This window comes from Monodelphis domestica, chromosome 6 (assembly GCF_027887165.1).
Source record: "Monodelphis domestica isolate mMonDom1 chromosome 6, mMonDom1.pri, whole genome shotgun sequence".
NCBI classification, from domain to species: Eukaryota; Metazoa; Chordata; class Mammalia; order Didelphimorphia; family Didelphidae; genus Monodelphis; species Monodelphis domestica.
Genome location: NC_077232.1, coordinates 189,793,235 through 189,807,783, shown reverse-complemented (window position 1 = coordinate 189,807,783; position 14,549 = coordinate 189,793,235). Strand labels below are relative to the sequence as shown.

General features: G+C 36.8%; 1 protein-coding gene across 1 annotated transcript in view; it reads left to right on the top strand.

The window, feature by feature from the left end:
- DCHS2 (dachsous cadherin-related 2) overlaps positions 1 to 14,549 on the top strand; it is a 361,472-nt gene that overhangs the window by 161,645 nt on the left and 185,278 nt on the right. The window contains exon 2 of the mRNA XM_016423164.2: positions 12,069 to 12,260. Coding sequence (XP_016278650.2) covers positions 12,069 to 12,260 — 192 coding nt within the window. The remainder of the gene's footprint in view (positions 1 to 12,068; positions 12,261 to 14,549) is intronic.

Genomic DNA, 14,549 nt, shown 5'->3' with positions numbered 1-14,549 from the left:
AGGAAAGAAAGAACCACCCTCAGTACTTCATTTAACATGTATAAAATAAAACTACCTATTTGACATAGAAGGAAGAAGCAGAAGAACAATGAAAACTACACCTCACAACTGTAAAAACACAATAGCCATTTAATGTGGGTAGCTAGATTGAGCAGTGGATAGAGCAGGATGACTCATCTTTATGAGTTCAAATCTGGCCTCAGACCTGTACAACCTGTCTATCCTTGGGCAAGTCATTTAACTTTGCCTCAGCTTCCTCATCTGTAAAATGGGCTGAAGAAGGAAATGGCAAGGTCTTTATCAAGAAGACCCCAAAGAAGTCACAAAAAGTGAGACATGAACAACAACCACCACCACCACAAGAGCAACAATGGATAGAAAACTGAAAGGACTAAACTCACCAGAATGTCTGCCCCAGCCATCTCTATTTTAAAGCCAGTTGTAGAGAAGACACTGACCTACCCCTGGTAAGGAAGTTACTTCACTCTGGAGTTCCATATATGGCAATCAAATCATTGGTAGGTTTAGTCCCTTTCTCTCTATTGCCATTCATTAAGCTATATTCCAAACAAATAAATTAATGTAATAAAATCTTTAGGACAATGAATATGTGGCCATTGCCTATCAATGCATTTCTTATTTAATTTTAATTCCCATTCTCCATTCCCCTTAGTCCCCCAATGCATTCATTCCCTTCCTTTTTCTTCCTTCAGAACCCATTATGCACTAAGAAAGGTATCTGGTTTTACGATCCTATGTTTCTACTTTCTTTGTGGGTATTCATAAAAGTCTACAATAATTATAATGGGGGAAATTTTCAGATGAAAATAAAACAAAAAATGGTTAAATTTAGCTCACTGCTTAAAGCTACCAGTGCTCATAAGTTTAGAGATATTTCTCTTTTATTCAAGTCTCCCTTCCTCTCCCAGCATAGCTCTACCCCCCCACTCCCACCCCGTTCTTTTATCTTGCCTTAAAGTTATAAAGCTGATTTCCCCCACCCCACCCCCCTTACATTCAAGTCTTGGACTATGGCAATCTCTTGTTGTAAATATAGAATTTGTCCTTTAAATAAGCAAGCAGAGGCACAGGACAAAAATAAATCTCTTCTCAGACATTTTCAGCATTAGGAAAAATAACATGGCTGCTGGAAAAGAAAATAACCTCAGTAAAATTTTAATTTGTAGAAGTTGTATGTGTCCCAATATTACTCAAATAGCAGTTACTGAACACACCTAGCAAGAGAAACCAGGCCTATAAAAATAAAGAGCAGATAAAAATGTAATGATGTTTGTAACCTTACATCCATTTTTTGAAGGGTTTAATCCATTCATTGTTCAGCTGGGTGTTATATGTGATGAGAACTTGGGTATTAGTTAAGGTTTATGTTGAATAATATGGGCTTCTTTCCAGCCTACCCCTTTTAGAGTGAAATTATTATGCTAGTTCCTGACTGTTCAATGTCACAAAAGCAGTATAGACTATTTATGTGACCCTTATTACTAGGCAGGCTAATTTTGACGGTCCTTCATTAAGATGCCTGAGTATGGGATCCCTGGGTATGTTGGTAAATGTTGAATGAGGAACTCTCTGAAAAACAAAAATATACTTTTAAGTTCTATCTGTATTATTAATATTTTCTCCATGATTTTCTTAAGTCTAGACCAAGAAGATTACTACATTATAACTCAAGGGTCAAATGACAAGGGTCAAATCATGCTGGCCTGCTTTCATACAATATCTAGCTAAGAAAACAATTCTCGACAATGCCAACAAAACAATAAATGAAGCCCCAATTGGTAGCATTTGCTAATTTCCATTACTTACACAAAATATTTAACAATCAGCTCTCTCAAGCTGACTAAGGTTGAGGAAAAGCCAGTTTTTCTTCACATGTGCAAGACATCCTCTATATTTTGTGTTTGAACTGAATAAAGTATATATCAATTTGGACAAATACACCCAAAAAAGGCCAGAATTTGGGCAAGTAAATGGCAATTGGTGATGCAGTAGATAGAACACTGGGTCTGGAGTCAGAAAGAGTTGAATTTAAATGTGGTCTTACATACTTACTAACTCTGTGACTCCGACAAGTTGTTGAACCTCTCTTTGCCTCAATTTTCTCATCTGTAAAATGGGGATAATAACCTACCTCCCAGAGCTATTGTGAGGATCAAATGAGATAATAATTATAAAGTTCTTAGCACAGTGCTTGCCACATAATAAGTACTGTATAAATATCAGCTATTGTTACTTGAGTGCCTCAATAAATCCATTGCCTCATCGCTGTGGGTATTCCCTCTGGGATGTGGTTCTCAAATTCGTTTCCCACCATGCTTCTTCATCCTTTATGATTTTTATCCATGTCCTCGCCGTAAATCACCTAACATTACAAAATCATTCATTATTTGTACTTCTGTGGGGAGCTCCACTGAAGTTCTACCCCATTTACATATAAGCTCTTTGAGGGCAAGCATTGTTTTCATGTTTTAGATTTTGGTTAAATCCCCAAGACTTATTATAGTGCCCTCTATATTCTTATGCTTAATAAATGCTTGCTGATTGAATGATTGATGCTTAGCATAGTGTGTAGGGGCAGGGTGAGGAGTGGAGAAGGAAACCCTGCATTCTAGAAGGTTTTAGTAGTGTGCGGTGACATCAGTAAAGATTTCAAGTGTAGTCCAGCAATGGCATAGTGGAATGAGTACTTTATTTAGGCTCTGAGATGAATGCATGGGTGGATGGATGGATTGAGAGAACATTTATGAAGTGCTTATTAATACTAGAAACTGTGCTACAAGTACTGGAGATAGAAGAACAAATAAGCAAGTCATGACATAGATATGGCTGAGAGGTGGCACAGAATCCTGGTTCTAGGAAAGAGAACTCTATCCTTCCAGAAGCACAGTTCCAAATCCCACTGCATGGGGTGAGGATGATAGTCTGAGTGCAAGAGGAAGAGTGTGGAGATTGTTGAGGAGTTAGACTTCACAGGATCAGGGTTCCAACCTCAACTCTTCTGCTTAGTAACTGGGGGATCATGGGCAAGTCACTTTCCTCTCTGGGCTTCATTTTTTTAATGTTTTGATTGAAGGGGTTGGATTAGATGATTTCTAAATTCCTTGAATCTCTGATTCTGTGATCCAACTAGATAATCTAATGACCCGATTCTGAAGACCTGGCCAAGTTTGTAGAGGTTGTTCATGAGGTTAAATGTAGGTCAAGGAGTCTTTTTTGAGTTTTTCTTTTACAACAGTCCCTCCTGAAGACTTATATAAATTGTGGAGAAGTTGTTTTGTTTTGTTTTGTTTTAATTTGGTGGAGAGTATTTCTCTATAAAAGGCAGCTAGGTGAATAGAGCTTCAGGCCTGGAGTGAGGAAGACTCCTCTTCTTGAGTTCAAATCTGACTTCAGATACTTAGTTGAATGACTGTAAACAAGTCACTGAATCCTACTTGCCTCAATTTCCTCATCAATAAAAGGTGCTGGAGAAAGAAATGGCCAACCACTATGGTATCTTTGCCAAGAAAACCCCAAATGTGATCACAGAGGGGCAGATACTACTTGAAATGACAAGCTGAACATTCTATACTGACAAAATCATAGATCTGAGGTATATTGAAATCTGGCAAAATAATTATTTATGAATAAAAAAGAGGTTTTGTGACAAGTGTCTTTTAGTAAAAACACTAGGACCGTGCATGAAATGTAAAATGTGAGCAATTCATATACATTTATAGAATTCAGACATATTATTTCTTATGACAATTAAGAAATTAGTTTAAATAGATATCAGTAAGATCATGTTTATAATGGTATTAAGTAATTAACCAGTTCTCTAATAGACTATGGCATAGAAACCCACCTAATCTATAGTATGTATGTCAAGGCCAGCTAGGTAGCACAGTGGATACAGTACCAGGCCTAGAGTCAGGAAGACTCATCATTTGGCTTCAAACATTTACTAAGTGTGTGCTAGGAAAGTCACTTAACCATGTTGGCCTCAGTTTCCTCATCTGTGAAATGAACTGGGGAACAAAATTGCAAACCATTCCAATATCTTTGCCAAGAAAACCTCCAAATGGGGTCATGAAGCATTGGATATGATTGAAAACAACTAAATGGCAATAATCTACATCTAAGACTTTCATTTTCCTATCACAAGATATCACAAGATATCTTCTTGCTTTTCTGTATTCTTTCCCTCAAATTGTTAAAAAATTCCCAATTTCAGATTCATAGTGTCAATACTGTGAGTTACCATATACCCCAACAAAATTTTCCAAGTCCAAAGCACAAATTCAAAACAAAATGAGTATAGTTATAGCTCATCAAAATAAATGATGTAAGCTTTTAGCAAATCAATGATAAAATATTTCCATATTGAAATATTGATTGTGACAGGAAAATCTTATTGATTCTCCAGAGCTAAAATGCATCAAGATTCAAGAATGAACAAATATAGCTTCTTCCTTTCTAACAATTAAAAATGATAAATTTGACTTTAATTTGAAGATATTAATATTATTCATGATTCTGTTGTTCAGACTAATCCATACATCAACCTTTCAAATACCCAAAGTCAAAACTCATTTCTGCAAATCTTTAAGGCTTCAGGAGAAACATTGTTAATTCCATCTACTCATTCTTGTACGACTTGGTACCTACTTAGGATCCTGGCTATCTTGGTTACTCTAAATAAATTCATTTTTTTTCTCTGGCTCTGTATTTTTTAAACATTATTTTATTTGGTCATTTTCAAATATTATTCATTGGAAAAAAAAAGATTATTTTCTTTTCCTCCCCCCTCCCACCACTCCTCCCATAGCTGACACGCTCTAAATAAATTCATGCTTGCTGATGCCCTTAATAAAATTGGGTACCCTGAACTGCTGAGGATCAGTATTACCTTCTTTTGGGTTCTTAGGTTCAGCTGACCTTAGGTTTAGCCTAAAAGCCAGTCCCCTTTATCTCAAATCATATTTTTTTCTCATATTAAGCTTGTAGTCTAAAACCTTCAGATCTTTACTGAATAGTTTTCTAGTCATATGTCCACCATCTTGCACTTGTAAAGTTGATATTTTGCAACCAAGGGGAGGATTTCATATTTAAATTTTGTCCTAGTAGATTAAGCCCATTTTCCTAAAGTGTTAAGATTCTCATAAAGTCTGTTTCTGTGGTTCAATACAACTTTCCCAGACAAGTGAAGTCGTCTGTAAATTGGACAATTATACTATACCATTTTTTTCTGCTTTTATTGTTTTTCCTCCTTCCCTACCTGAGCTGAAGCTACCACTTCTCCAGTTTCCCAGATTCATTACATTGAAGTCACTCTTGCTTCTTCTCTGACCTTCACCCTGCCCCACTCATTTTTATTAACAAGTTTTCGTCTCAAATTGTTATTTTTCAATAAACAGTCTCCCTCTAGCTTCCTATTTTTTTTAAAAAAGAGTTAAACAAAACCATCTAATTAATTTGTTTTATACATTTACATATTTACCTTCCCATTTTTGTAGATTTCTGTTGTTTAACAGTAAGGAAAGAAATGTGTTTTTAGTAGTTTGAAGCCAATGTAACCCATAACCTTTGGTTTGAATCTTGCTGCCTTTTATTGTGTACTTATTTACATTATTGTAGTTACTGTGTTTATTTTCTTTTGACTCTACTTCATTTTGCTCTTCATTTGGAAGGTTAGTTGTATCAGTCTTGTCTGACTCTTTATGACCCCATCTGGAGTTTTCTTTGTAAAGATGCTAGAGCTGTTTGCCATTTCCTTCTCCATCTTATTTTACAGATGAGGAAATTGAGGCCAATTGGATTAAGTGACTTGTCCAAAGTCACATAGCTATTAAGTATCTGAACTCAGATTTGAACTCAGAAAGATGAGTTTTCCTGACTCCAGGTCTGACATTTTGTCCACAGCACGACACAGCTGTATTTACTCTTCAGCAGTTCATTCAGATCTTCCCAGGGTTTTCTGCATTCTCTATGCAACATTGTTCCTTATGTTGCAATCATATTTTAGTGCATTTAATTCCGGAACTTGCTCAGCCATCCTTTAATCATTGGGCACATAATTTGATTACATTTTTTGCTATAATATTTTGGTGTACATAACTCCTTTATTTTTATCATTGACTTCTTTTTGGTATAAACTCAGTAGTAGGTTTATTGATTGGGACGAAGTATAAGAAGAGTTCTTAGTAACTGTTTCACATAATTTCAAGTTGTTTTCTAGAAACAGCAGACTGATCCTCAGCTCTCTCACCAGTGAATTAGTGTGCCAGTGTTGCCATAAACCCTCCCACACTGACTTTTTCTGTGCTTTTACAATCTCTGACAAATTGGTTATGTGTGAAGTGATACATTAGAATTGTTTTCATGCTCATTTCCTGTGTACTGGCCCCTTATCCATGTCAGTGATAAAATGTCAAATAGGATGGGGCCAAAGAAGGATCCGTTATGATCATAGATTCATAAATGTAGAGCTCTTTAGGTATGCCTGTGTCCGAGACCCTTGGGAGTTGATGTGGAGGGGAAAAGCATCATGGTGTATAAAAGAAAAAAATGATGCCTTCTAATATCTTAGTGTTCTTTTAGAGGCATAAGGATGTAATGCACTTACAAAAATCCTTTAATAGGATTTTTCATCAAAGATTATTAAAAGATTGCAACACTATGGGATTGAAGTAAATGTTTACTTTTAGATTTGTAGTATCTTAAAAGAAATAAGTCACATTTATGGAGCACTTTAAAGTATACCAAATGCTTTCCTTATGATGACCTGGTAAGATATGTATTGCAATCATTTTTTCTTTTCATGCCCTTACTTCCCCATCTTCCAATTCTGCCAAATACCACTTTTTTCATCTGTTTTTCCTACATTTATCTTCTCTTTCATCCCACTACCACTTTTGCCACTGTCATCATTTCTCTGGACTATGGAAGTGGTCCCTTAGATTATATTCCTGCTCTCATCTCTCCTCTTTCCAATTCATATGTCACAAATCAAGATGGGCTTTCATTTTTTTTTTGTCATAAGACTTTTTAATGCCCAAGAAATACTCAAAGTCCAGTCCACAGAACATTGGGAAATAGGCTATGTTCTACTTTTTAAAAAATCTACATATATACAAGCAGAGGCAGAGGGTAAGTATGAGCTTTCTTTATTCACAAATCTAGTCATGTCACTACTCTGTTCAAAAGACCTCAGTGGTATCCTTGTATCTATCAAATAAAATGTGTATTGCCAAGTCAAGCATTCAAGTCTCTCTTGCTCTTCCCACCATTTTTCATATCCCTTTGTGTTGTGTACTTTCCACTCTAACTTCTTTGTTATCCTAAATGATACCTCCAATTTAATGGGTTTATACACATATACATATATCTTTATTCACATCTTTCACTGAAAGATGTGGAAGAGGGGAGAGTTCAAAGGAACATAGATCCACTGGGGAAGGGGCCTTTGAAAAGTGAAATTGAAAAATCCTGGCAACAGCTTGAATATGGAGAGGCAATGGGGGGGGGGGGGGAGACAGTGAAGAATTAGGAATAACTCCTAGATTGTGAGCTTGAACAACTGAGTGGATGATGCTGACCCTGAAGGAACAGGATTTAGGGAGAAAGATAAGGAGCTCCCCAGCTTTGGACACAATGAATTTAAGATGTCTGAAAGGCAGTAGGAGATGTGAGATTAGAGACCAGCCAACATATTAGGTCAGTATAAGCAGATTTGAGAATGATCAGCATAGAGATGGTAATTAAATCAATGAGAGCTGATGAAATCACTAAGTGAAGAGAAAAAATACCCAGGACAGAACTCTATGGACCACTTTTAGTTTAGAGGGCATGACCTGGATGAAGATTTAGCAATGGTGCTAAATCACTCATTGACTAAGGAGAGATGAGATAGTAGGAGGAGAACCAGGAGAACTCTTGTTATATCTCAAATTTTTAAAGAGAAAGGAGAGATAGTGATTAGAAGTGTGAAAGGCTAAGAGGATAAAGAGACTGAAGACAGAAAAAGTCAGTGGATTTGGCAACTAAAAGATCATTGGTAGCTTTGCAGAGAGCAGTTTCAGTGGAATGATAAGGTAAGAAGCAAGACTGAAGAGGTTAAAAAGGTGAGCAGAGAGAACTTAGAGACTCCTGATATAGAGAGCCTTTTTTTTTTAGTTTAACTATAAAGGGCAGAAGAGAAATAGAATGATAGTTGTTAGCTGGGATGAAAGGATTAGGTGGAGGGTTTTTCAGGATAGGGAAGACATAGATATATTTGTAGGCAGTATTAAATGAACTGGTAGAGAGGGAGGGATTGAAAATAAATGAAAGAGTGAGAATGAATGATAGGGAGGGGGTATTCTGTTGGAGAGGACAGATGAAATGAGATCATGTGAATAGTTAGAGGTATTAGACTTGGTAAGGAATAAGGATACTTCATTATATGAGATGGGGGTTTAAAGAGAGGACATGGTGACAGAAGGCATATGAGTAATATGAAATAAGGAAGAGGGAAGACAAGGCAATTCATGGTGAATGGCCCCAATTATTTCTGTAAAATATGAGTCAAGTTTCTCAGCTGGGTGAAGAGGGAAGCAGAGTAGATGGAGAAGGTTTGGAAGAGCTGCTGTGGAGAGTAGGATAGTAAATTGACAATGGAAGAATAGTAGGATTGCCTAGGTGCAGTGAGGACCCATTTGAGGTTGTGTAACAAACTTGTAGTGGAACTAATCAAAAAAGGTTGCCAGATTTTCTCTACCTTTGTTAAGTCACAAGTATATAGGAGCAAAAGTAATGAATTGTGGGAATAATCCAAAACTATGAGGCCTGGAAGGGCACAACTAGTGAAATAATGAGATTAAAGATTCAACAGAGGTAGACAACACAGTTTAATTGGTTTGCCACAGGGCCAAGATAGGGAAAAGAAGAGGGAGGGTGAAGTGCAAGATTGATAGTCTGGAAAAGAAGTGAGGGATCAAAGGTCATGGTACTGTCCCCAGAGTTGGGTTCTGAAGGGCAGGCAGAGAGAGAGGTGGAAAACCAATGCATTATGATCAGATGAGGAGATTTTAAAATTCTTGCACATGTAGGTGGTGCCTGGATTGATGGCAAGATCAAGGGTATGTCCATCTTTGTGTGTGGCTGAGAGTGGGAGGATGGATGAGTAGGTTATAGGAAGTGAGATGGTTGAGGAATTGAATGGTTAATATGTTTAAGGGGGAATCAATATGTAAATTAAAGTCTTCTAATATAAAGGCAGGAATTGGGATAGAGAAAAAAAATTATTAGCCATAAACTCATTGATGAAGGAGGAAGAGTGCCTTGGGGGCCTATTGTAGATGACTATTACCAGGATTTTGATTAAATAAAAGATGTAAATTGTACTTACCTCAAAGGAAGAGAGGCTAAGTGGTGGAAGTAGGGATGACCCTGGAAGAAGTAATGAAGAGTAAGGACTATCTGACTCCTCCACTTTGACCAGTGAGCCAAGAGGAATGAGTGAAAATATAACCAATGCTGGAAAGGTCTCTTGTCATTGTGGGGAGCCAGGTTTCAGTAATAGCTAATAAGTGGGAAAAGTGGGAAATGAGAATATTGAGCATAAGGGAAATTTGTTGTCCATGGAATAGATATTTCAGTGGGCACTATAGAAGGGATGAATGGATTGGCTGGAACTTTGGAATGGGAGAGTTCAGGGAAATGGGATAAGGAACTGAATGGTAGGGGATAGGGAATGGGATTTGCGTATTGCCCTGTAGGAGTTCAGAATCACCAGGTTATGCAGGATCTGAATGGGTATGAAAATGTTTGTGACTCAGTGGAAATGGGCATCCACTCTTCCCAGATGAGGCTGGATACCAGACTGGAGACAAGTACATTATAAAATGGGAAGTTCATGATTAGATCATCAGATGGAAGACCTGGGTTTGAATCCCACCTCTGACCCTTACTAGGGAGGGTTTATAGATGGAGGTAATAATGACAATAATAATAATTACAACTGTTATAAAATGTCACAATCCATTTATGAGTCAGTTCTTATAAACAGGAGTGAATAATGATGACAACAACAATTGTAGTCTTATACAATTTGTATCCCATGTGGTGCAGTGGATAGAATGTTTGCCTTGGAACCAGGCAGATCTGTATTCAGATCCTGTCTCAGGCATGTGCTGACCATGGGCAAATTTCTGAAGTCTCAGAATCTCAGTTTTTCATCTTTAAATTGGGGAAAATAAAAGCATATACTTCTTAGAGTGGTTGCAAGGATCAAATGAAATAACGCTTATAAAGTCCCTTATAAACTTTAAGATGCTATAAAATGAAAGTTATTATGGTATTTAAAGTATAAATGAAATATATATATATCTTATATACATGCACACTTATGAAGTGCTTTGTAAACTTTAAAGCATTATAGAAACTTTAAAGCTCTATAGAGAGATAAACCATTATTATTCTCTCTCCACTCTTCAAAGCTTTTGATAGCTCCCCATTGATTATTGAATAAAGTCCAAATTTCTTGGCCCAGCCTTTAATGCCTTCAGTAACCTGGTTCCAAACTATCTTTCCAGAATAATCTTACTGCTGCTTTGTTTTATGTATCCTAGGCTCTAACCCAACTTGGCTACTTATGGGCCATTCCCTAAACATATCCCAGCCCCCTTTCCTGGATTTATCTTGCCCTTCTTTCATTTTGAAATTGTTGGAATGCCCTCCCTACTATCTCCACCTTTTGATATTCTTTGTATTCTTCAAGGCCCAGCTTAAATGCCACCCATTCAGCAAAAGCCTTTTATGGTGTCAGATAAAAGCAGTTTTTCTTGCCTCTTAGGTATTTTATCCTATTTGGGCACTTCCTTGTGACTTTGCAAAATAAGTAACTCTCACTACTTTGCATGTGTTTTCTCCCCTTTTAGAATGGAAACTTATAAGGACAGGTAAGGGCTTTGCTTTTGTTTTTGCATCCCCAGCAGGCAGCACACCAGCTTGGCAGTCAGTCAATTAGTAAATGTGCTTTATGTGCCAGGCACTGTGACAAGTGCTGGGGCATGAAAAGATAGGTAACATTTAATAAATACTTTTTCATTAATTCTTTCATTTATCCATATTCTACTTTGTATCATGCTTATTTGTGTGCCTCTTTTAATTACTACAACTAGATTATGATTGACATATGGACAGGGTCTAATTCTTATTTCTTCTTTGACAACATATCTTTCTCGAGCCTAGGTGCTATATAAATGTTTGGGGAATTTATTGATTATATGATGAACTTTCTGACCTACCTAGAATTTTCTTCAGCCCTTTGTTTACTGCCAAGTTTATAATTAATATATTGTTTCCTAGTATTCACCTTGTTTCTTGTGTTAAATTTGAATAATAAAATAATAATAAAAATAAGATTTGAAGAGATTGAAGAAAGTAAACCTTTCTTCTTTGAAAGCTCAAAGCTCAAAGCGCTCTCTCTTCTCTCTCTCTCTCTCTCTCTCTCTCTCTCTCTCTCTCTCTCTCTCTCTCTCTCTCTCTCTTATTCCCTCCCTCCCTCCCTTCCTCCATCCTACCCCTCTCTTACCTTCCATCTTAGAACCGATATTAAGTATTAATCCAAGACAGAGCTAGTAGTAAGAGCTAGGTGACTTGCTCTGGGTCTGAGACCAGATTTTACCCCAGGACCTCCTATTTTCAGGCTTCCAGTTCATTGAACCATCTAGATGCCACAGAGCTTTTTGGTATTCTGGTGTCCAACTCTTTGTGACCCATTTGGAATTTTTTGGGCAGAGTTACTGGGGTGGTTTGCTATTTACTTTCCAGCTCATTTTACAGGTGAGGAAACTGAGGCAAACTGGGTTAATTAACTTGCCCAGGATTACACAGCTAATAAGTATATGAGGTCAGATTATAACTCAAAAAGTCGAGTCTTTGCAGCTTCAGGTCTGACACTCTATCCACTGTATCACCTAGCTGCCCTGAACCTGCCTTATATCTGACAACTAGGAAGATAATCTAGCATTACTAAAAGAAGTAACATCTGACCCCTACCATTCAGTTTCTGTTTTCTTTTTCAGGTCAAAGCATCAGATGCGGACACAGGACGATACGGCCATATTGAATACCTTCTTTATGATGGATTCCACAGCTCTGAACAATCTCAAGCATTCCAGATTGACCCACATACTGGCCACATCTGTGTGTCTCAAGATATCGACAGGGAGCGAGATCCAGTCACCTATGATTTGTTGGTGAAAGCTCAGGACGGGGTAAGTCTTGCTGTAGGTTTTGGCTGACCTGGAAATGTACTTTTCATGATTCCTGTGATTCTGTGTGGATGTAGAATTTCCATGATAAACTATAAAAAGGAATTTAAGGTGACAAAACCCTGGCCGTGAGATTAGGGAGGATTTTGTGATTGGCTGTCTGGACCCCAGTTCACGAGCTCATCTGAGTAAATCAGGTGAATGAGGATAGTCAACGGATGCATTATTCAGATTGGCTGTCTGGATGGAACAAAATGGATTCACTAAGTGCTTGGCCCTGTTCCACTCTAAATTTGTAGTCTTGGCATTTGAACATAAAAGACTTGGTTAAAAAATGGATAATGTACAATAAAATTGATCTTTTCAGATTTTGGAGGGCTACCATTAGAAATGGAATAATTGATAAAGATATGAATAAATCTTCAGGCAAATATTTGTAATAGCTTAAATTAAAAAGATTAATTTGTGAAATTTGTTGCTTAGTCATTTCAATTATGTCTAACTCTTCATAACCCTATTTTTGGAGTTTTCTTGGTAAAGATACTACAGTGGTTTGCCATTTCCTTCTCCAGACCATTTTATAAATGGGGACACTGAAGCAAACAAGGTTAGATGACTTGCCTAGGGTCACACAGGTAGTAAATATCTGAGGTAAGATTTGAACTCAAAAAGATGCGTCTTCCTGACTTCAGATCTGACATTCTATCCACTCTGCCACCTAGCTGCCTAATAGTGAAATATTTACTTATAAAATGAGTGGCATCTGGTGTTGTTGTGCTACTTACTGTCAGGTGAGGGAAGAAGCATCTTGAGTATTGTACCCAATGGGTGGTTATTCTTTCAGTGAGCATTTACTTTACTTGCCTTTGAGAAACTTATTATTTACTTGAGGAAGAAAAGAAATGTATATATTGAGAAAAATCATAAAGCATAATGAAAAGAACACTGAATTTGGAAACAAAAGACCTGAGTTCAAATCTATGGTCTTTATCAGTCAATGATACTCAAAATGTGGTCCTTGAACCCTTGGGTCTCTTCAAGACTCCTTCAGAATTTCTGGGTCAAAACAACAACAATACAACAAATTGTGCATTAAAATGACCTCCCTTTATTCCAACTACATATCTGTGTGAGGTCTGATTTTCTTCATATACTTCAAGCAAAACAATATGTCACAACAGACTGAATGTGAAAGCAGATATGAGCATCCAAATGGATTCTATAAAACCAGACACTAAAGAAGTTTCCAAAAATATCTAAAACAAGAGGCAGCTAGTTAGTTTGGTAGATTGAGTGCCATGGCTGGAGCCTTGGAGTCAGTAAGACATGGGTTCAAATCTAACCTCAGATAATTCTTTTAGCTGTGTGACCTGGGCAAGTCACTTAACCTTTCCTAGCCCTTGCTACACTTCTGTATCAATTAGAATTGATACTAAGACAGAAGGTATTGGTTAAAATAATACTAGTTTTTCTATTAATTTTTTGTCTTGAAAATATATTTTTCCTAAAAATAAATTATGTTAACCTAAATAATAACCTAATAGTGGGCTTATTATTATTTTAATTGTATTAATTAATTTTTGCATTTAGCTAATGTGAGAATTTTTTCTGTTGGATGAGTAAATTTATTATAATTAATTACATATTTATAACTATGTGTATATTATGTTATATTTATATATGTATATGAATACAAATAAATGGAAACTGCAACAACAAAAATACCCTTTATTCCATGTTAGGATAATACTAAGTATCAGTTCCATGGCATAAAAGTGTTAAGGGCTAAGCAATTGGGATTAAGTTACTTCCCCAAGGTCACATAGCTGTCTTCCATCTCCAGGCCTGACTCTCTATCCACTGAACCACCTAGCTGTTATACCTTTGAAAAATATTTTGAAAATTATTAATTTTAGTTTCTATTATAATAAATATGGTTATATAAAATCCACACAAAAAATAGCTCTCGGGGAAGAGATGTCTTCAATTATAAAAGTGGTTCTGAGACCAAAAAGTCTGACAACCTCTGCTCCCTATAATAAGCAGCCATGTCTCCATCTCGGAGCCTCTCTAAATTGAATTGGTCCAGCTGACCTTTTAGATCCCTTCCAACCTGAAATCTGTGATTCTAGGAGCCACTGAAATATGTATGAGATAGTATGGTAAACATTCTGTGAACAAATGAATGAAAAAAGTACTTATTAAGTGATTATGATGGGCCAGAAATTGGGCTAAGTGTCAGTATACAAGTAGAAATGAAAGACAGTCCCTGACCTCATATAGCCTCCCTGC